This window comes from Macaca fascicularis, chromosome 1 (assembly GCF_037993035.2).
Source record: "Macaca fascicularis isolate 582-1 chromosome 1, T2T-MFA8v1.1".
NCBI lineage: Eukaryota > Metazoa > Chordata > Mammalia > Primates > Cercopithecidae > Macaca > Macaca fascicularis.
In genome coordinates, this window is record NC_088375.1 from 55,395,746 (window position 1) to 55,420,495 (window position 24,750).

Below are 24,750 nucleotides of genomic sequence, written 5' to 3' on the forward strand. Positions count from 1 at the left end.
AAGTCAAAAGAACAAAGCTGGAGGCATCATGCTACCTGACTTCAAACTATACTACAAGGCTACAGTAACCAAAACAGCATGGTACTGGTACCAAAACAGAGATATAGACCAATGGAACAGAACAGAGTCCTCAGAAATAATACCACACATCTACAGCCATCTGATCTTTGACAAACCTGAGAGAAACAAGAAATGGGGGAAGGATTCCCTATTTAATAAATGGTGCTAGGAAAATTGGCTAGCCATAAGTAGAAAGCTGAAATTGGACCCCTTCCTTACTCCTTATACGAAAATTAATTCAAGATGGATTAGAGACTTAAATGTTAGACCTAATACCATAAAAATCCTAGAAGAAAACCTAGGTAGTGCCATTCAGGACATAGGCACGGGCAAAGACTTCATGTCTAAAACACCAAAAGCAACAGCAGCAAAAGCCAAAATTGACAAATGGGATCTAATTAAACTAAAGAGCTTCTGCACAGCAAAAGAAACTACCATCAGAGTGAACAGGCAACCTACAGAATGGGAGAAAATTTTTGCAATCTACTCATTTGACAAAGGGCTAATACCCAGCACCTACAAAGAACTCAAACAAATTTACAAGAAAAAAACAACCCCATCAAAAAGTGGGCAAAGGATATGAACAGATATTTCTCAAAAGAAGACATTCATACAGCCAACAGACACATGAAAAAATGCTCATCATCACTGGCCATCAGAGAAATGCAAATCAAAACCACAATGAGATACCATCTCACATCAGTTAGAATGGCGATCATTAAAAAGTCAGGAAACAACAGGTGCTGGAGAGGATGTGGAGAAATAGGAACACTTTTACACTGTTGGTGGGATTGTAAACTAGTTGAACCATTATGGAAAACAGTATGGCGATTCCTCAAGGATCTAGAACTAGATGTACCATATGACCCAGCCACCCCATTACTGGGTATATACCCAAAGGATTATAAATCATGCTGCTATAAAGACACATGCACACGTACGTTTATTGCGGCACTATTCACAATAGCAAAGACTTGGAATCAACCCAAATGTCCATCAGTGACAGATTGGATTAAGAAAATGTGGGACATATACACCATGGAATACTATGCAGCCATCAAAAAGGATGAGTTTGTGTCCTTTGTAGGGACATGGATGCAGCTGGAAACCATCATTCTTAGCAAACTATCACAAGAACAGAAAACCAAACACCGCATGTTCTCACTCATAGGTGGGAACTGAACAATGAGATCACTTGGACTCGGGAAGGGGAACATCACACACCGGGGCCTATCATGGGGAGGAGGGAGGGGGGAGAGATTTCATTGGGAGTTATACCTGATGTAAATGACGAGTTGATGGGTGCTGACGAGTTGACGGGTGCAGCACACCAACATGGCACAAGTATACATATGTAACAAACCTGCACATTATGCACATGTACCTTAGAAGTTAAAGTATAATAATAATAATAAATAAAATAAAATTAAAATTTAAATTTAAAAAAATAGTGAAAAACTGAAAGTATTTTCTTAAGATCAAAAACAAAGCCAAAATGCCTATTCTTACCACCTCTATTCAATATAGTACTGGAAGTCACACTCAGAGCAATTAGGCAACAAAAAGAAATAAAAGGCATCCAAATTGGAAAGGAAGAAGTAAAATTATTTCTGTTCATAGATGACATGACCTTATACATAGAAAACCCTAAAGAGTGCATTAAAAATCTATTAGAACTACTAAACAAATTCAGAAAAATTTGTTGTAGGATATAAAAATCAACATACAAAACGAGTTGTGTTTGTATACAATAACATCAAACTATTTGAAAAGCAAATTAAGAAAACAATCCCATTTACTATAAGATAAAAAAGAATAAAATACTTAGGAATAACATTGACCAAAGAAATGAAAGATTTGCAAATGAAAAACTATAAAACACTGAAGAAAGAAATTTTAAGAGACACAAATAAATAAAAAGACATCCCATGTTCATGAATTGGAAAACTCCAACATCATTACGATAGCCACAATACATAAAGCAATCTACAGATTCAGTGCTATCCCTATCAAAATTCCAATGGCATTTTTTATGGAAATAGAAAAAACAAACCTAAAATTCATATGGAACCACAAAGGATCCCAAATAGCTAAAACAATCTTGAGAAAGAAGAACAAAGATGGAGGCATCATATTTCCTGATTTCAAAGTATATTACAAAGCTACAGTAATTAAAACAGTATGGTACTGGCAGAAAGACAGACATATAACCAATGGAACAAAATAGAGAGCTCAGAAATAAACCCGTGCAAATATGTTCAACTAATTTTCAATAAGGGTACCAGGAATACACAATGAAGCTAGGATAGTCTCTTCAACAAACAGTTGGGAAAACTGGATGTCTACATGTAAAAGAACTAAATTGGACACTTACACTATACACAAAAATCTATTCAACATGAACAAAAGACCTAAGCAGCTTTTGGGCAAAGGGTTTGCCACCAGAATACAGGTGTCATGAAAACTACCCCTAAATCAAACCGAAAATGAAAAGGAAAAGACTTGTATCAACATCATCATCACTGGACATGTAGATTCATTCAAGTCCATTACTACTTGCCATCCAATCTATAAATGTGGTGGGACTGACCAAACAACCATAAAAAAATGTGAGGACAAGACTGCTGAGATGGGAAAGGGGTCCTTCAAGTATGCCTGGGTCTCGGATAAACTGAAAGCTAAGCTTGAGCATGGTATCACCACTGATATCTCCACATGGAAATTTGAGACCACCAAATACTACTACTATGTGACCATCACAGATGCCCCAGGACACAGGGAATTTATCAAAAACATGATTACAGGAATATTTATTGTATTAGTCCATTTTCACACTGCTGATAAAGACATATCCGAGACTGGGTAATTTATAAAGAAAAGGAGGTTTAATGAACTCACAGTCCCACATGGCTGGGGAGGCCTCATAATCATGGTAGAAGGTGAGGGAAGAACAAAGTCACGTCTTACATGGCAGAAGGCAAAGAGAGAAAGAGAATAAAGTAAAAGAGGGACCCATTATAAAACTATCAAATCTTGTGAGACTTACAACCACGAACACAATATGGGGGTGACGGCTCCCACAATTCAATTATCTCCCACCAGGTCCCTCCCACAACATGTGGGAATTATGGGAGGTACAATTCAAGATGAGATTTGGGTGGAGACACAGAGACAAACCATGTCAATATCAAACTGACTGTGCTATCCTTACTGTTGCTGCTGGTGCTGATGAATCTGAACTTGGTATCTCCAAGAATGAGCAGACTCATGAGCATATGCCTCTGGCTTCCACATTGATTGTAAAACAACCAACTGTTCCTGTTAATAAAACAGATTCCACCGACTCACCCTACAGCCAGAACAGATATGAGAAAATCATTAAGGAAATCAGCACCCATATTAAGAAAATTGGCTACAGACCTGCTACAGTAGCATTTTTGCCAATTTCTAAATAGAAAGGTGACAATATGCTGGAGTCAAGTGCTAACATACCTTGGCTCATGAGATGGAAAGTCACCTGTAAAGATGGCAATACCAGTGAAACCATGCTGCTTAAAGCTCTGAATTGCATCCTACCATCAATTCATTCAGTTGACAAGGTCTTGTATCTTCCCCTGCCCGATGTCTACAAACTGGTGATATTGGCACTGTCCCTTTGGGGCCAGTGGAGACTGGTATTCTCAAACCCAGCATGTGGTCTACTTTTGCACCAGTTAACATTACAACTGAAGTACAGTGTTGAAATGCACCAAAAAGCTTTGAGTGAAGCTCTTCCTAAGGATAATGTGGGCTTATATGTCAAGAATGTGTCTGTCAAAGATATTAGTCATGGCAATGTTGCTGGTGACAGCAAAAATGACTCACCAATGGAAGCAGCTAACTGCACTGCTCACGTGATTATCGTGAGCCATCCAGGCAAAGAGGTTCTGGTTATCCTCCTATACTAGACTGTCACACAGCTTATGTTGCTTGCAAGTTCGCTTGATTGAAACAAGACTGATTGCCACTCTGGTAAGAAGCAGGAAGGTGGCCCTAAACTCTTGAAATCTAGTGATGCTGCCATCATTCAGATGGTTGCCGGAGTGTTGAGAACTCCTCTGACCATCCCCCTCTTGGTCATTTTACTGTTCATAATATGAGACAGACAGTTGCTGTGGGTGTCTTCAAAGCAGTGGATAAGAGGGCTGCTAGAGTTGGGAAGGTCAGCAAGTCTGCCCAGAAAGTTCAGGAGGCTAAATGAGTATTATTCCTAATACCTGCACCCTAGTTTCATTCAGTGGTTGAAGAACAGTCCCAGAAGTATTTGCCTGAATAGGCCATTTAAGTTTAATAATAAAAAACAGGTTAATGACAGCAATGCATTATAAAACCTTCAGAAGGAAAGGAGAACATTTTATGGAACATGTTTGGGTTTTTTGTGTGCAAGTTTTTAGGTTGTTAGTTTTTAAAATAATTACTTCTTAATGAAAATAATTTGACCAAAAAAATCTGTCATAGAATTTTGAAACCCATTAAAACATATTTTAAATGAAAAAGAAAACAGACTTAAATATAAGACGTGAAAAGTGTAAAACTCTTAGGAGAAAACATGGAAAAACTTTCAGACACTGGTCTTGGCAATAATTTCTTGCCTACAACACCAATCATGGACATATGATATGGATGTTTATAAACACATGCACAGGCAACTAAGGCAAAAATAGACAAGTAGAATTACGTCAAACTAAAAATCTTATGCACCGCAAAGAAAACAACCGGAAGAGTGAAAGGCAACCTATAATATCTAAGAAAATATGTGCAAACCATACATATGATAAAGGGTTACTATCCAAAACATATAAGGATCTCCTATAACTTAACAGCAAAAAAAAAAAGACCTGATCAAAAATTGATTGAAGGACTTAAACAGACATTTCTCCAAAGAAGTCATATGAATGGCTAAGAGTTATATGAAAACATGCTCAACATCACTAATTATGAAAGAAATGCAAATCACAGTTGGATATCATTTCACACCTGTGAGAATGCTCATTATCAACAAACAAACAAACAAACAAAGATAAGTGTTGGAGAGGCTGTAGAAAATTGGCACCCTTGTATACCATTGGTGGGAATATCAAATGGTACAGCAGTTATGGAAAAGAGTTTCTCAGAAAATTAAAAATAGAACTACCACATGATCCAGCAATCCCACTCCTGGGTATTTACCCAAAATAACTGAAATCAGGATTTTAAAGGGATATTTGCTCTTCCATGTTCTCTGTAGCATTACCCAGAATAGCAAAGGCGTGGAAATACCCTATATGTCCATCAATAGATGAATGGATAGTGAAAATGTGTTATATACATACAATGGAAAATTATTCAGCCTTAAAAAAAGAAGAAAATCCTGTCATTTGCCACTACATGAATGAATCTGGAGAACATTACACTAAGTGAAATAAGTCAGTCTCAAAAAGACAAATACTGCATGAATCCACTTAAATGAGACATCAAAAATAGTCAAACTCACAGAAGCAGAAAGTGCTGGTTGCCAGCCAGGGTCTGTGAGCAGAGAGAAATGGCAAGTTGCTGTTCAACAGGCACAAAGTTCAGTCATATAACATGAATAAGTTCTAGAGGTTTGACATACAATACTGTGCTTATAGTTAACAATACTGTACCATAAACTTAACAATTTGTTTATAGCGTAGAACTCATGTATCTGTGCCTCCACAATAAAAAAAAAAAAAAAAAATCACAAATCCATTCCCTTTCCCACCTTCTCTGTAATCTTTCTCTAGTTGAGGTTCTCAACAGTTCTACTAAACAATTACCATAGCCTTCTAAGTAGTCTCTGTGTCTCCAACGGACTCCTTTTATCCAATTCAAATCACCTAAATCTAAAGTTACCTCTTTAAAATATAGATGTGATGTGGAAGCCTCCTAAATATGTACCATTTATGGTTATTTCCTATTAGTCAACACCAAAGCAGTTAGCATATTATACAAAGTTCTTGATAATCTGACCAAACTACCTTTGCAGCCTCAATATCAAGTTTCATATATCCTACACTCCAACCACATTAAATTAGCAGTAATTTGAACAAGTTCTTGTGCTTAATTTAATATTTTGTTACTTCTTCCCTTCCCTATGGCTCAACTTGGAGTTATCTGATGTTAATCTTCCTCCTTAATGTCCCATATCCTATAAATAATAACTCCACAGACAATCATGTAAAAACTTCAGACTATTACAATTTGCAATGCAAAACATATTAAATAATCCTAGTTGGTTATATCAAAAGGAGGAAGTTAAATATATTATTTAATCTCTTAAAAACCAAAATATTTATAAGGGTCATAGGGTATGATTATCAAATTATATTTTTCAGTATGGATTTAAAGACGCAGGTTGTGGCCTATAAAAGCAGTTGTTCTTGGAGATTCTTCTCTTTCCCTAAACTTTGCCTGGTAAGTTCATTCAAGAAGTAAATTCCACGTTATCATCCTCTTCCTAAACTCCAGTCAGAGGTTTCCTTCTACTTAGAAGATATTCCTATTAGAATGCGTGGCACATCATCTTCCCTCAAAATATGACCCTCTTACCATACGCCTTATTTTTACATATTCATGCTAACTTTTTCCTAATCTAACCTTTTGCAAACTTTAGAATCAGGAAATAATTTTTCCTTTATTAACACATCGATAACTAGTTAAAACCACATGAACTCTGTATCTGCATTTTACAAAAATGACCACTAGATTGCATTGTTGTCTGGTCAAATAGGCTAAGGATAGAGCTGTATGTTACCACTAAATATTAATTCACCAAGATAAGCTGCAATATTGTCACTTATCTAGAAAAATAAACATAAGTAAACATGTGACTATGTGTTTAAATAATTGTTACAAGGTAACAAAATAATTCATACTTTAAATAAAATATTCACCATCACAATTAGTTAAAATGCTTAAATTTAACAACCACGAAGTTAATTTTTGAAATTAGGTTCATTCAAAGGTGCCCAAATATTAAGCAAATATTGTATACTACTTAAAATATTTCCATGAAATATCATACCTAATATTATGTATTTAAGATTTAAAATGTCTAAATATGCAAAGGTCTATTAAAATGCACATTATTTATCTGAATCAAAATGAAACCATATCTCATAAGTAATACCATTCATCTGGACTCTTGTAGCTCTCTCTTAATATACAAATGCATTCCTTTTCTCCAAAACATGGCAGCTGGGAATGAAAGATTTCAAATTATCATTTTCACATCATATTCCATCATCTTTTCATCAGTTTCTCCTAGCTTTTCTTTGAGCTCCATTCTTTTACAAGAGGTCTCTTTTTAGATCAGTCCATATTTCCATAATCCACACTGCTGTTTCCTCCTCTTCTCCCCAGGGTAGAATAACCCCCACATCCAGAACTATGGCCTACAACTGTCATTAAGCCTTATAACAATAACAAGATAACAAAAGAACGGGTGGGGAAGAGGCTAGCTGGTAACATATGTTGATCAAGTTCAATATTTTCAGCTAATACACAATATTTTTCAACTTAAAAATTTTAATAATGAAGTGCCTTCATACCTACTTCTTCTCCTAAAGTGTACTTCAGGCTTAAATTTTAAACATTAATAAACAACCTGGCAATACTTCCTTTAAATCACTTGTCTATTAACAATGTGAAAGGGGGAAGGAAAAATAGAAATCACACCAAAGAGAAAGGTGAGATGGCAATTCATGGATAATTATTCATTTTATAACCCACTCAACTTAGCCTTATTCTTAAAAAAAAAAAATTAGAAAAATTCCCCTAAAAGTCATTTTAAAGCAATATATGGTTATAATAAACAAAAATTATTTCAAAGTAACATATTTTATGAATTAATAATGACTTTATGCCAATTTTGCAAGACTTCATTTTCTATCAAGTAATATTTTAAATGCTACTTTTGTTTCCATTATTTGTTTCGCTTCACAGTTAACTAACTTTAACTTCTTTTCAAACTAAAGATAAATTGGAAATGCAAAACTCTGAACTGGCAGAGAGATTTTCATGTCATGTTATATTTATGTTTTCTCTTCTAACTTTAGGAGAAGTGTTTCTAATTCATCAGCCTATGTTAGGTAACCTTGAAAAAATAATTCCACTACTCTATTTCTCTCCAAGATTCATAACTCTTTATAGAACTAAATTCCAATTTCACTTTTGACAAACGTTTACAGCTTAATAAAGAGTAAGTTTTTGGGAAACCACATTTATTTCTTTCAATCAGAATTATTTATCATTATTTAATTTCTATAGATTGCTGCATAACATCAGACCTTGCAGGTCTGCCTTGAATCATTTATATAGTTAGAATATAAATTTCACTACCATAAAAATGGATATAAAAACCTCATCTCTAAGATCTCATTAAAGTAAAAGTCTGTTCATCCTTCAACAGAAAAATAAGGTCATTTGTACAGGGGTTTTCAAATACAATTTTATTATCTAAAATGTATGCAAAAATATTCTTTTCAATAGGAATCTGCTAGATCAAATATTCCGGCAAACACTTCAACTATAAAGCAAAGTTCATAAAATATCACTATGTTTTTCCAAATTAGTTTCCCTATTTGCAATAAAATTTTAAAATTTTAGCAGCAAAGAATATAAAACAAGCATGCAGGTAAAATAAGAATGTGATCATGTTTTGCCTTGAGCTTCCTGAACTGGGCTTGCCTTCTAAAGAAATAAAAATCTAGTCTGCATAAAGATAGATACAAAGATATATTTATGGTGATGATTTTAGATTTACTTTTGTACATTTTCCCACGTTTGCCTCTTATGCTTCATTCTGATTCATCTTTTTTAGTCACAAGAATATACAAAAATGATAATAGTGGTTGTATCTACAAAGAAGCAGATAAGAAATTACCTAACAGTTAACTAACTTTAACTTCTTTTCAAACTAAAGATAAATTGGAAATGCAAAACTCTATTTTAGCATTACCAAAATACATGATTAATAAAATTTTTGGAATACGAAACCAAGTAAACAGCCATAATATAATTATAATTACCTTACATTTACTCATCATCTCTACAAAATTTATAAATTTTTATTTAAACATTAAGAAATTAATTTGCTTCAGAAATACGAGTTTATATGTAATATTCATAGGGACAGAAAAATGAGTTTATACATAATATTCATAGAGAATTTACTATCACAAAAATTGGTTCAAGACATTTCATTCTTTACATTTCGTAAAACAATAGTTGATATAGAATGCAATGAAATTATTTTCTGTCTGATGCAATTGACTCATAGTTAAAAATGACAGAATCAAGCCCAAACAGCCAAAAAACATCAATTTTTAGAAATCCACAATCATTTAAGTATTTGTTTTCAAAGTATTAGAATTTAATAAATTATTTCTGAATAATTTAGATACTATTTATGATGATGCAAGAAGCAAAATTATAGAATACTCAGTGTGTCTCAATTTCAAATAATGAAAAACTAATCATTCCTACAAAATACCTTTTAAATCAATACAAAATTTTTAAAATTATGAATATATTAAAAGTTATTTAATAATAAAACAGCCATTCTTCCTAAACCATGCAGACCTTAACTCCTACCTGCATCCTTTTTATATTCAATAATGACCCACTAGTCATTATTAAATATAGAAACAAAACTGTATATAGTGCTGCATATACTGGATTTAATGTCAGCTAAGTAGCTGGCTGCCTTCCATTCATTCCTATGAAGATGCAGCTGAAGGGTAAAATTTAAAATTCTCTGCTATTTTTGCATAACACATAATTTTTACTACTATTCATTCTTACAGTTATAGTTTAAACTGTTTCCAGATAATTTCTACCAAGACTTGATTAATTAATGGTATTTTTATTATTGTTATAATTTAAAATAATCATGTAACATACACACTTTCTAAAAGCATTTCTTAATGCATTTTTATTATTTATCATGGAAGCACATACTACTAGGTTGTCAGCATATATTGAACTTCAATTTCACATCCTACAGAAATGAGGGGCAGGGGAGAAAACAAACAAGTCAGGTACTATCAGGAACAGTCAAGGACCTATTAAATCTTCATGCTACCTAACCCCTCTGCTAAGTTACATCATTTCACTCAGACTTTGCTGAATTCCTATGATATGTGTCATAACACCAGTTTGAAATCTTTCCAAGTTTAAGGTAGAACACCACTCTTAAATCCATCCCTCTTAGATTACCTTGCCTATTACTTTTCCAAGAAGATTAAGATAAGTTATCATGAGTTTATTCAACTTCCTCTCACGTGTCACTCATTCAACCAGCCGTTCAAAAACACTTACTCATATCTTATCATGTTCCAGCCACTCTACTAGATGTGGAGATTGAAAAATGAGAAAGTTCTGACCCTTTTCCTTCAAGAAACATACAAACAGCCTAGGATAGATAGAGACATGCAAAAAAAAAAATGAAAATATAGTTTAGTATTAGAGATACATATAAGAAGCTATGGAAGTACAGACAGGTTGCCTTGGAGGTTCAGGAAATCCTTCAAAGAAGGACTAATTTTCAAACTGAGTTTTATAAATAGAACTGGACCACACAAAAGAAGAAACAGAATGGAAAAGAAAAATAAAAACAGAAATTCCACAAAAGAAAAGAAGAGAAAAGAAGAGAAGTGAAGAGAAGCGAAGCGAAGCGAAGTGAAGCGAAGAGAAAAGAAAAGAAAACAAAACAAAACAAAACAAAACCTAAGAAGACAGGGATAGTGTGTGAAGGAAGTCTGACCATGCCCTCTCATTTGCTGAATACCTACCACAGTGCTTCAGATAGACCTTACTCCTACAATTAATCCTGTGAACTATTATGTTACTAAGAGCAGGGGATATTTTTTGACGGCAAAAACCATATAACTGACAGGGTTAGGATTCAAACTCATATTTATATTATCAAAAAATTATGTAAATCTTCAATTAAATAAAAGAAATAACGTTCCAACGTCTCTATCACTCTACCACAACTTCAAATCATGAATTAACTTCATCATTCTGTCTTTCTACTACAATAGGGTATCACACTCAAATATCTGAACTATATGGCAGTGTTCTCCAGTCTCACCTTAAGAGGACCAACTAAAGGACAAAATTCAGTGATCAAAAAATAAGGCTTAAAGATCACCTTCTATGTACTCCTCCTAAACACTAGCATTTCCTCACGAATCTGTCTTGCACTCAAGTTAGAAGTACAGCCAGAACACAAATTGGATAGTTAAGACCCATAGGTGTGCTATATTCAGGAGACCCATCTCACACGCAAAGATACACACAGGCTCAAAATAAAGAGATGGAGGAAAATTTACCAAGCAAATGGAAAGGAAAAAAAAAAAAGCAGGGATTGCAGTCCTAGTCCCTGACAAAATAGACTTTAAACCAACAAAGATCAAAAAAGACAAACAAGGGCATTACATAATGGTAAAGGGAACAATTCAACAAGAAGAGTTAACTATTCTAAATATATATGCACCCAATATAGGAGCACCCAGATTCATAAAATAAGTTCTTAGAGACCTACAAAGAGACTTAGACTCCCACACAATAATAGTGGGAGACTTTAACATCCCACTGTCAGTATTAGACAGATCAATGAGACAGAAAATTAACAAGGATATTCAGGACGTGAACTCAACTCTGGATCAAGTGGACCTAGCAGACATCTACAGAACTCTCTGCCCCAAATCAACAGAATATAAATTCTTCTCAGTGGCACATGGCACTTATTCTAAAATCGACCACATAATTGGAAGTAAAACACTCCTCAGCAAATGCAAAAGAACAGAAATCAAAACAAACAGTCTCTCAGATCACAGTGCAATCAAATTAGAACTCAAGATTAAGACATTCACTCGAAACCTCACAATTACATGGAAATTGAACAACCTGCTCCTGAATGACTCCTGGGTACATAATGAAATTAGGCAGATATCAAGAAGTTCTTTGAAAACAATGAGAACAAAGAGACAACATACCAGAATCTCTAGTACACAGCTAAAGCAGTGTTAAGAAGGAAATTTATAGCACTAAATGGCCACATCAGAAAGCTAGAAAGATCTCAAATTGACACCCTAACATCACAATTAAAAGAACTAAAGAAGCAAGATCAAACTAATCCAAAGCTAGCAGAAGACAAGAAATAACTAAGATCAGAGAAGAACTGAAGGAGATAGAGACATGAAAAACTCACCAAAAAAATCAATGAACCCAGAAGCTGCTTTTTAAAAAAATAACAAAACAGATAGACCACTACTAGCTAGACTAACAAAGAAGGGAGAAGGAGCAAACAGACACAATAAAAAATGATAATGGGGATATCACCACTGATCCCACAGAAATACAAACCACCATCATATAATAATATAAAAACCTCTAAGCAAATAAACTAGAAAATCTAGAAGAAATGGATAAATTCCTGGAGACATACACTCTCCCGGGACTAAATCAGGAAGAAGTCGAATCCCTGAATAGACCAATAACAAGTTTTGAAATTAAGGCAGTAATTAATAGCCTGCCAACCAAAAAAAGCCCAGGACCAGATGGATTCACAGCGGAATTCTACCAGAAATACAAAGAGGAGCTAGTACCACTCCTTCTGAAACTATTCCAAATAACTGAAAGGAGGGATACCTCCCTAACTCATTTTATGAAGCCAGCATAATCCTGATACCAAAACCAGGAGGAGACACAAAAAAAGGGAAAACTTCAAGCCAATATCCCTGATGAACATCAATGCGAAAATCCTCAAAAAATACTAGCAAATCGAATCCAGCAGCACATCATAAAACTTATCCACCACAATCAAGTCGGCTTCATCCCTGGGATGTAAGGCTGGTTCAACATATACAAATCAATAAACGTGATCTATCACATAAACAGAGCCAAAAACAAAAACCACATGATTATTTCAATAGATGCAGAAAAGGCCTTTGATAAAATCTGACATCTCTTCAGGTTTAAAACTCTCAATAAAATGGATATTGATGAAACATATCTCAAAACAATAAATGCTATTTATGACAAACCCACAGCCAATATCACTGAATGGGCAAAAGCTGGAAACATTCCCTTTGAAAACTGGTACAAGACAAGGATTCCCTCTCTCACTACTCCTATTCAACATAGTATTGGATGTTCTGGCCAGGGCAATCAGGCAAGAAAAAGAAATAAAGGGCACTCAAACAGGAAGAGAGGAAGTCAAACTACTGTGTCTGTTTGCAGACAACATGATTTCATATTAGAAAACCCCATCATCTCAGCCCAAAAACTCATTAAACTGATAAGCAACTTCAGCAAAATCTCAGGATACAAAATCAATGTCCAAAAATCACAAAGCATTCCTTTACACCAAAAATAACCAAGCAGAGAACGAAATAAATCATGAATGAACTCTCATTCACAATTGCTACAAACAGAATAAAACACTTAGGAATACAGCTAACAAGGGACGTGAAGGACCCCTTCAAGAAGAACTACAAACCACTGCTCAAGGAAATAAGAGAGGACACAAACAAATGGAAAAGCATTCCATCCTCACGAACAGGAAGAATCAATATCATGAAGATGGCCACACTGTCCAAAGTAATTTATAGATTCAATGCTATTCCCATCAAACTACCATTGAATTCCTCATAGAATTAGAAAAAAACTATTTTAAATTTCATATGGAATTAAAGGAGACCCCATAGAGTCAAGTAAAAAGTAAAATCCTAAGTAAAAAGAAAAAAGTTGGACGCATCATGCTACCTGACTTCAGACTATACTAAAAGGCTACAGTAACCAAAACAGCAGGTACTGGTACCAAAACAAACATAAAGACCAATGGAACAGAACAGAGACCTCAGAAGTAACACCACAAATCTACAACCATCCGACCTTTGGCAAACCTGACAAAAACAAGCAATGGGGAAAGGATCTCCTATTAAGTAAATGGTGCTGGGAAAACTGGCTAGCCATATGCAGAAAACTGAAACTGGACCCCTGCCTTACACCTTACACAAAAATTAACTCAAGAGGGATTAAAGATTTAAATGTAAAACCCAAAACCATAAAAACCCTAGAAGAAAACCTAGGCAATACCACTCAGGACACAGACACGGGCAAAGACTTCATGACAAAAACAACTGCGACAAAAGCCAAAATTGATGAATGGGATCTAATTAAACTATCAGCAAAAGAAACTATCATCAGAATGAACAGGCAACCTATAGAATGGGAGAAAATTTTTGCAATCTACTTATCTGGCAAAGGACTAATATCCAGAACCTACAAAGAACTCAAACAAATGTACAAGAAAAAAAAAAATCCCATCAAAAAGTAGGCAAAGGATATCAACAGACACTTATCAAAAGAAAACATTTATACAGCCAACAAACATATGAGAAAAGGCTCAACATCACTGATCATCACAGAAATGCAAATCAAAACCACAATGAGATACCATCTCATGACAGTCAGAATGGTAATTATTAAAAAGTCAGGAAACAATAGATGCTGGTGAGGCTGTGGAGAAACAGGAATGCTTTGTTGGTGAGAATGTAAATTAGTTCAATCACTGTAGAAGACAGTGTGTCGATTCCTCAAGGATCCAGAACCAGAAATAACCATTTGACCCAGTAATCCCATTATTAAGTATATACCCAAAGGAATATAAATCATTCTACTATAAAGACACATTCACACATTTGTTTGTTGCAGCACTATAATAGCAAAGACATGGAACCAACCCAAATGCCCATCAATGATAGACTGGATAAAGAAAATGTGGTACATATACACCATGGAATACCATATTGCCATACAAAGGAATGAGATAATGTCTTTTGCAGGAACATGGAGGAAGCTGGAAGCCATCTTCCTCAGTAAACTAACACAGGAACAAAAAACCAAACACCGTATTTTCTCACTTACAAGTGGGAGTTGAACAATGAGAATACATGGACACAGAAAGGGGGACAACACGCACCAGGGCCCGTTTGGGGGCCAGGGGTGAGGGGAGGGAACTTAAAGGATGGGTGAATAGGTGCAGCAAACCACCCTGACACATGTATGCCTGTGTAACAAACCTGCAGGTTCTGTACTTATATTCCCCCACCTTTTTTTTTTTTTTAAGAAAGAAGATAAAAGAAGAAAGAAGAAGAACCAGAGCAGCTCACATCTGATTCCCAGTCCAATCTTCCTTCTCCTCACAGACTTCTGGAAGACAAGAACCATGTCATCTTCTTTATAGCTTTACTGTGCCAGACAAGCAACTTTCAAAGTACTCTGTGAGTAATTTTAAATTCTTAAGACAGCTAAAGCTACATGCTAATTGCCTAGGCTACATTCATTTGTTTAATATTTGGCAAAATTTTTCATCTCTAATTTAAGAGTAACAATCAAAAACATAAAATGACTTGAAAATACAGCATTACCTTTATAATTCTTTCAATTTTCCTACATATCTATTTTATCTGTTTATTATACACAGTATAACTAAAGACATCACCAAAAATATTGATGCCTATATTTCATAAAGACCTTTGCTCTTGTTGTGTTACTATGAAATGTTTCCCTATCTCTGGAGAGTATCAATAAAGTAGATTATAAAGCCTCATAAATTAAAGACACTCTGTACTGACTAACTTACAGAGAGAAATGTACATAAATAGAATATTCCCAAAACATCTATAAAATAAGGAAGTTGAACTTCTAATATTTCAAATGAGCTAGACTTTCAAAATAATCCTTAGAGGATTCAAATTCATATTATTAAGGTAAATCTTTAGAAAACTCAAGTTTTATAACTGACTTAATAAAAATAGCCATGTCTCCTCTGATTTAATAATGTTAAGGACAGAGCAAGTACACATTTTAATCTACTTGGGTATGTTTTCCCCAAATGTATACAAGTTACTGAACTAATAAGCAACTATGACATGTTAAGGTTATATAAAATGTAAATTTCTATTTAACCAAACTTAATCACTATTCTGGAAAACTTCATGTCAGCAGTGATTATATTATGTAGTACATGTACTTGAATATAATTTCCAAAATCCTTAGGTAACCGAAAAATGGAATTGATGTTAAATTGACTTAATCAATGGATAATTCCTCAGAACACCAAAACATTAATTACTAAGCACAATTTGTCTATATACTTTTTCTTCTTATTTTTGTATGCTATCAAAAGGCAATTATCTTGGAGTTATGTTAACAGATGTGTTCATTTTTCCTATTTTACTAAAATATAAAAGAGATGTGGGCAGCTCTGGCAGTCTGTTAAAATGCTTGTGTATGATGGAAAGTTCTCAATCATCTACCCCTCAAGTGTTGCTGTTGTTTTCCTGTAAGACGTTACTTAGATTAAAAGTTATAATACTATGAGTGTTTAAGACTACACTAGGGGCAACAGTGTCAAAGAAACAACTGAGTATATACTTTTGTTTTTTAAAGAAAAAGAATGGTTTTGCCCTAAATCAGCAAGTTCACTTCAGCTTTGCTTTTTTTGTTTTGTTTTGTTTTTGTTTTTGTTTTTAAGACAGGTTCTCACTCTTCACCCAAGCTAGAGTGCAGTGGCGGCATCTCAGCTCACTGCAACCTCTGCCTCTCTGATTCAAGTAATTCTCCTGCCTCAGTCTCCCAAGTAGCTGGGATAATAGGCCTGCACCACCAGGCCCAGCTAATTGTTTTGTGTTTTTGGTAGAGACAGGGTTTCACCAGTTGGCCACATTGGTCTCAAACTCCTGACTTCAAGTGATCTGCCTGCCTCGGCCTCTAAAGCGGTGGGATTATAGGTGTGAGACACAGCAGACAAAGCAGCACTTCAGCTTTGCTTTAAGAAAGGAAGAAAGGAAGAAAGGAGGAAGGAAGGAAGGAAGGAAGGAAGGAAGGAAGGAAGGAAGGAAGGAAGGAAGGAAGGAAGGAAGGAAGGAAGGGAGGGAGGGAGGGAGGGAGGGAGGGAGGGAGGGAGGGAGGGAGGGAGGGAGGGAGGGAGGGAAAGAAGAAGAAAGAGAGAGAGAAAGAAAGAAAGAGAGAGAGAGAAAGAGAGAGAGAGAAAGAGAGAGAGAAAGAAAGAAAGAAAGAAAGAGAGAGAGAGAAAAAAAGAAAGAAAGGAAGAAAGAAAGAAAGAAAGAAAGAAAGAAAGAAAGAAAGAAAGAAAGAAAAAGAAAGAAAGAAAGAAAAGAAAGAAAGAAAGAAAGAAAGAAAGAAAGAAAGAAAGAAAGAAAGAAAGAAAGAAAGAAAGAAAGAAAGAAAGAGAAAGAAAGAAAGGGAGAGAGAGAGAGAGAAAGAAGGGAGGGAGGGAGGCAGGGTGGGAAGGAAAGAAGGAAGGAAGGAAAAAACACAACACCTCTATACTCATTTTCCTTATTGGGACTTACTAAGGACCCTGGAGAGCTGTTGTTCATGTATAAATATTGAAATGTATTATATTAGAAATTAAATTTGATACATTTTTAAGAGGTATGGATTCATATACTAACAATCATGAATTTGTTGGATGTTAACACAAATACCATAAATGATGATGTTATTACTTTTCATCATCATCATTTTGACTGCAGATCTCTGAGATGTCTTAAAGTGTTTGCTCTTGAACATGAGCACACAATGGAATAAAATGTGATTTTTGTCTTGTTTGATAATATCTGACTCTGAAAAGAAGCTACAAAAATTGTTAAAATAAACTTCAGTCAATTTTGATGGGTTTGCTTCCCTGGCTTACTGATTATATTTTTTGCCTACAATAAGAAAGTTATTCCTACCTCTATGGCAATTCTCAAATTTGAATATTCACGCTTTTTTTATTTTCTTGGGTTGCAAACATTCTCCATTTTTTTCAAATCTCTGATGCCTCCTCTCTTCACTCACATAGAAAATTGTTCAACATTTCTTGAAACGATAAAAATCAAACTCATCCTCTCTTCTTTACTTTTTCTCCATCTCTCCCCAGTCCCTCAAAAATAAACTTTTTGGCCAGACTCATGCCTGTAATCCCAGGACTCTGGGAGACCAAGGTGGAAAAATCACTTGAGCCCAGGAGCTCAAGACGAGCCTGGGCAATAGGGTGAGACCCCATCTCTACAAAAAATAAAAAACACTAGCCAGAAGTGGCGATGCATGTCTGTAGTCCTAGCCACTTTGGTGGCTTGGGTGGGAGGACTGCTTGAGGTTGAGGTGGGAGGATCGCTTCAGTTTGAGCCAGTCATGATGGCACTACAATACTCCAGCCTGGGCAAAAGGGTTGGACACTGTCTCAATCAATCAATCATCAATCAATCAATAAAAAATAAAAATAATTTTTTTCATGCAATCTCTTTTTTCCCTTACGCTTGTACTCTTTTCCATTCCTAATGTAACTGATTCTTTCAGATCCTTCTTACTTTTCACTGTACTGAAATAGCTACCAAACTAATTTCCTCACCTCTAGTTTCTACCACAACCAATCCATACTGAAATCTCTCCCACTTGAAGGACCAACTCTTCAGCAAGGCAAACTGTACCAAAACCCAGCTCATTTATATAGTTTTATCTCCCAATACTCTCCTGTACAAAACCATCCACTGTATCAAAAAAAAGAAAAAATATATAATCAAAGCTCCTGAAATGCCATGTCATTTGTCCCACTGGTTCCTCAATTGCCAAAAGAAGGAAAACATACTGAGAGAAGCATATAATAAACCAGTGCCTACAGGGACCTACAACTCCATGTTATGATAAATGGATTGATATTCTTTGGACTAAATTACATATTGCTTTTAAATTCTAAAGATACAAAGAGAAAAATTATTAAAATAATCTTTTTTAAGGGAGCTAAAATAAGTAAGGAAAGTTTGAGACAACATTCCAAGCAGAAGAAAAACAATAAAGCTAAAAATTTAACAGTACATGCCTTTGAGTCAGACAAACATGTCTTCAAATCTTAGCTCCGCCTCTTACAAGCTCTGTGACCTCAGGTAAGTTTCTTACTTAAGACTCAGTTCAGGGATGATACTATCTCCCACTAGTCCTGGGAGGATTTAAAAATAAAATGAAGTATGCACATAAAGCACCTAGTTATAGAGCCCAGTGCAGAGTGAAACAAAGAGCTTTTTAAGATTATAATTAGTGAGGTGGCCTCAGACAGAGAAAAGGCTAGTTAAGGAGCAGGCAGTTGGCAGAGAAAAGCAGTAATATGGAAAAGGGTTAAGAAATGTACACAGAGTACTTGTGTCTTCTGTAGAATTCAATAAATTCCCTAAAAACCGTATAGCAAAACGATTATTCAAGGTCCTTGACTAGATTCCCATGTAAAGCTTGATTTCTTTAGATGTAAAATGAAACAGATACACAAAATGGTATCTAAAGTTCCTTTCAGCTCTAACCTTCAAGAAGGCTATAAGAACTGTTGTAAACTAGAATCCTAAGAGTTATGAATGTTCATCACCATTACATGGTTAAGAGCTTCTGTATTTCACTAAGCATATGAGGGCTTATTGATGTTCCAGTGATCTCACAGTTTCAGAAACAGAACAACAATTAAGCCCCAAATTTAAAAATTCGAAGCTGGACCTGACAAGTATATTATCACTTTCATGTGAACCCAAAGTTGGGAGTCTTCAGAACCCCTAAAAATGCTCAGGGGCAGTTTAAAAAGTAAAAGATAGAAACTCAAAAAAAAAAAAAGAACTGAACAGGAATAGGAGTTTTATAATTGGTTGAACAGACAAGACAGAATTGAGAAACATATATACACACATATATGAATAGCAAAATGAGTGAGCAAGGCTCTAATCTAACTACAAGCTACTTGAGAACAAATGCAAACTTCTTATTCCCAAGCCATGTCTTCACTGTAGGAAGTTCCTTTACATACTTAAGATATTTATAAATCTATCCTTTCTCTAAAAAGTTAAAATCAAATTATAATTCTATACCCTCTTTTTATGTGAAACCATGGTCAAAGGTTGTACTAGATGTAATTAATATTTACCACGCCAATTTATCAGACTTCTTGAGTGTAATTTCCAAGTCTTTCAGATTGACTTTCACATCTAGAAAAGTATTCTTTCATGTTTATTCAAAATCACATGTCTGTAGGCTTATTTCTGAATGAACTGCTTTAAACACATACTTTTATCAGCTTTCATGTTTGTAAATTGTGAGAACTGCATCTGTGAACTTAAATTATAGTAAGTTTCTGTATTGTGAATTTAACAGTGACAAGATTTGTCTTATCCCCTTTATTTGAAGACATAAGAAAGGAACCTGGTCATCAGGCATCCAGCAAAAAGTACTTATTTCTACCAAAACTTAAATTTGTATAATAAAAAACCTGGAATAAAGTGTGAAGCTGTAGGACAAAACATAGGGTAAACACTTCAGGATGCTGGGTTGGGCAAAGATTTCATAAAAAAAACCTTAAAAGCACAGGCAACAGAAACAAAAATAGGCAAATGAGATGATATAAAACTAAAAAGCTTCAGCACAGCACAAGAAACAACCAGCAGACTGAAGAGTCAACCAACAGAATGGGAGAATATATATGTAAACTAATCATCTGACAAATTATTAAGTTCCAGAATATACAAGGAACTCAAACAACAGCAAAAACACAAATAATACAATTTTAAAATAGGCAAATGAGATGTATAGATATCTCTCAAAAGAAGACATAAAAATGGCCAATAGACACATCAAACAATCTCAACATCACTGATCATCAGGGAAATGCAAATCAAAACCACAATGAACTATCGTCTCACCCCAGTTACAATAGTTACTATCAAAGAGACAAAAACTAACAAATGCTGGCAAGGAGGCAGAGAAAGGGGAACTCATACACTGTTGGTGGGAACTTAAATTAGTATAGCCATTATATAAAAAAAATAGTATGGAGGTTCCTCAAAACACTGAAAACAGAACTATCACATGATCCAGCAATCCCACTATATACACCAGGTTAGGAGTTCGAGACCAGCCTCACCAACATGGTGAACCTCTGTCTCTACTAAAATTACAAAACATAGCCGGGTGAGGTGGCACGCGCCTGTAATCTCAGCTACTGGCGAGGCTGAGGCAGGAGAATCACTTGAACCTGGGAAGCAGAGGTTGCAGTGAGCTGAGATCGTGCCACTGCACTCCAGCCTGGGTTACAAGAGCAAGACTTTGTCTAAAAAAAAAAAAAAATTGACATATAATTCTACATATATATGGGTACATTGTGATATTTCAATACATGTATACAATATGTAATGATCAAATCAGAGTAGTCAGCATATCCACCACCTCAAACATTTATCATTTCTTTGCACTGGGAATATTCAAAATGTGCTCTTCTAGGTATTTGAAAATATATGATAAATTCTTGTTCATTATAATCACCCTACAGTGTTATAGAACACTAGAACACCAGTCCTCCTATCTTGCCTGTGCTTTTAAGGTTTTCTTTATGAAATCTTTGCCCAACCCAACATCCTGAAGTGTTTACCCTATGTTCTGTCCTACTAGCTTCACACATTATTCCAGGTTTTTTATTATACAAATTTAAGTTCTGATAGAAATAAGTACTTTTTGCTGGATGCCTGATGAGCAAGTTCCTTTCTTATGTCTTCAAATAAAGGGGATAAGATAATCTTGTCACTGTTAAATTCACAATACAGAAACTTACTATAATTTAAGTCCACAGATGCAGTTCTCATAATTTACAAACATGAAAGTTGATATATACCCACTCCTGACTGGGTACATATCCAAAAGAAAGAAAATCAGTATGCCAAAGAGATACATATTTATTGCAGCACTATGCATAAGAGCCAAGATGTGGAATCAACCTAAGTGTCTGTAAACAAATGAATGGATTAAAAAATATGGTATATATACAAAATGGAATATTATTCAGCTATAAAAAAAGAACAAAATCCTGTTGTTCATGGCAACACAGATGGGCTTGGAGGATATTATGTTAAGTGAAATAAGTCAGGCACAGAAAGACAAATGTCTCATGTTCTCACTCATATTGGAAGCTTAAAAAATTGATCTCACAGAAGTAGAGTAGATGAGTGGTTACTAGAGGCTGAGAAGGGCAGGCAGGGGTTTGGGGCTGATAGCCAGAGGTTAGTTAATGGGTACAAAATGACAGCTAGATAGGAGGACTAGTGTTCTAGTGTTCTATAACACTGTAGGGTGATTATAATGAACAAGAATTTATCATATATTTTCAAATACCTAGAAGAGCACATTTTGAATATTCCCAGTGCAAAGAAATGACAAATGTTTGAGGTGATGGATATGCTGATTACCCTGATTTCTTCATTACATATTGTATACATGTATCGAAATACAGTGTACCTATAAATGTGTAGAATAATATGTCAATTTTATTTTTTTTTTTAGACAAAGTCTTGCTCTTGTCACCCAGGCTGGAGTGCAGTGGCACAATCTCAGCTCACTGCAACCTCTGCTTCCCAGGTTCAAGTGATTCTCCTGCCTCAGCCTCGCCAGTAGCTGAGATTACAGGCACACGCCATCACACCCAGCTATGTTTTGTATTTATAGTAGAGACGGGGTTTCACCATGTTGGTGAGGCTGGTCTCAAACTCCTGACCTCGTGATCTGCCCGCCTCAGCCTCCCAACGCGCTAGGATTACAGGTGTGAGCCACTGCGCCCGGCCGTGTCAATTTTTAAAAAAGCAAAAAAATAATTGGCAAAAAAATCCTTAAATCTGTATTGTTTACTGTATATTATATATAAAGCAACATCAAAATGATAAATCTATAACAAAGTTTAAATGATTTTTCTATTTACATATATCATATAAAATTACTTCATCATTTTGGTCATACTAAATATTGAGGAACTATAGAAGACTATAATATAAAATGCAAATGGAATAAATTCATCTAGTTGTCTTGCATGATATATTTTTTAAAGAAAGTAAAGCTATAGGTAAGAACTACTTTAAAATGAAAAAATAGTGATAATTCAACTTCTATATGTAAATGACTCAGATATTACTGTCACAAGGAGAGAACAGATCACTTATTTATGGCAGTAACACTTATTTCTAAGTACACAGAAATAATAAGACTATATTTAACAAAGATTTCACATTGTCAACCTTTTATTGTTTTTAATGTTTTCAAAGATATATTCTATAGATAAATTAAACAAGTATAAACTATGTTGAAAGTTTAAACATCTAGTCCCTATGAGTTTCAATATAAGGACTTCTTCATCACCCATCTACTTGGTAACTTTAAAAGATTCTTCCATATATTCTGCACACATGCATTTTTTTCTCACAGTTGATCAAGAGAAAATAATTTTAGCAATCCATGTTTGCTATTAGTTACACTAGCAACAGCAGCAGTAATAGTAGCAACAATCATAATACTTCAATTTTTTTTTTAAATTACGTAGTACCAACCTGGTCTCCAAAGTCCTCTGGGAATTTCCACAATACCACAGGATCTGTAAATAATTGACATGTATAATTAAACAGCAGCAAAATAACACATTTAAAGGAACAGTCTTGGTTAAGCACTCTTAAAATTGTCAAAGCTACTTTAATTACAACATTTAAATTTTTCTTTAAACATTTATAGTTGATGACATTCACTTCTTTTCCTTTCTATAATTAAATATTTTGACTTTTTAAGAAATGTAATGACCTTCAAATAGAAATAAATGATATTAATAATTTGGCCAGGTTATTAAAAATCATTACTGTATTTCTTTTAGTAACTCACTTTTTTTTTACATATCTTAGATTTTAAGATTTTAAACTTTGAATTTTCTATTTTAAGTACACTTTTAAAATACTGGTATTACTTTGAAAAGAAAAATATAAATGTATCAAGTATGTAATAAAATATAGCCCTCAGAGACTAGACCAAAATACACCTTAAATATCCATTTAAAATTCCAATTAAGATTTACAAAAACTGTAATAATATTTGCCTTCTATCAGTTTTTAAATCTCACATTTGCAGTAATAGGTAAGTTGGTAAGTAGATGTAAAGCAGCTCATTTAAAATACAATTGATATTTGCAGGGCATTTCACAGAAATTTTTCTAACATGTTTTATCTAGTAATTAATATATATAAACCAATATTGTTTTACAAATATTCACACCTGTTTTTCATTTTCTTTGTTTCTCACAGTATTTCTCTTCTACTTAACACAATAAAATGCTAATATCTTAGTTCAGTAAGCACTAATAAATATTTTAGTCATATACTTATGGTTTAATTCTGTCAAAAATAAACTTCTGAACACTTCAGATGTGTTTTAAAAGGATAGTGAATAATGGATTATTTCTTCTGGACAAAACAAAACTTGAAAGCCCAAGATAAGACTAATACGAGTAACAAGTACCACCCATATGACAGGGTTTGAACTCCACGCCAAGTAAAAAGACTTGTGGCTCAAAGACGACACTTCATGTACCAATCAGTGAAAACTTACAGCTTGCTTCCATTATTTCCAATACTTCATACCATTTTCTAAAAAATATGATCTAAGTATATATACATATATATTTCAAAACTTTTAATTCCAAAACTCAATAAATGTCTAGCAGCATTTTTAGCATGAGCTGGCTCCTCTTGTGTTTATACTTAAGTTCCACAGAAGTTTTTCAGGTATTTTACATTAAAA

The 24,750-nt window shown here is 34.5% G+C and overlaps 2 protein-coding genes across 26 annotated transcripts in view; one reads left to right on the top strand and one right to left on the bottom strand.

Annotated features, from left to right (window-relative positions):
- The window catches only part of CRB1 (crumbs cell polarity complex component 1), a 500,591-nt gene extending 485,216 nt beyond the window's left edge, over positions 1–15,375 (top strand). The window contains exon 12 of the mRNA XM_045362302.2: positions 15,239–15,375. Coding sequence (XP_045218237.2) covers positions 15,239–15,355 — 117 coding nt within the window. The 3' untranslated portion in view covers positions 15,356–15,375. The remainder of the gene's footprint in view (positions 1–15,238) is intronic.
- The window catches only part of DENND1B (DENN domain containing 1B), a 279,648-nt gene that overhangs the window by 193,333 nt on the left and 61,565 nt on the right, over positions 1–24,750 (bottom strand). For all 25 annotated transcript variants that reach the window (XR_012430982.1, XR_012430989.1, XR_012430990.1 and 22 more), the window contains one exon: positions 23,517–23,560. Coding sequence is in view for 13 of the 25 variants with exons in the window: in XM_065539215.2 (XP_065395287.1) it covers positions 23,517–23,560 (44 nt within the window). In the remaining 12 variants the exon portion in view is untranslated. The remainder of the gene's footprint in view (positions 1–23,516; positions 23,561–24,750) is intronic.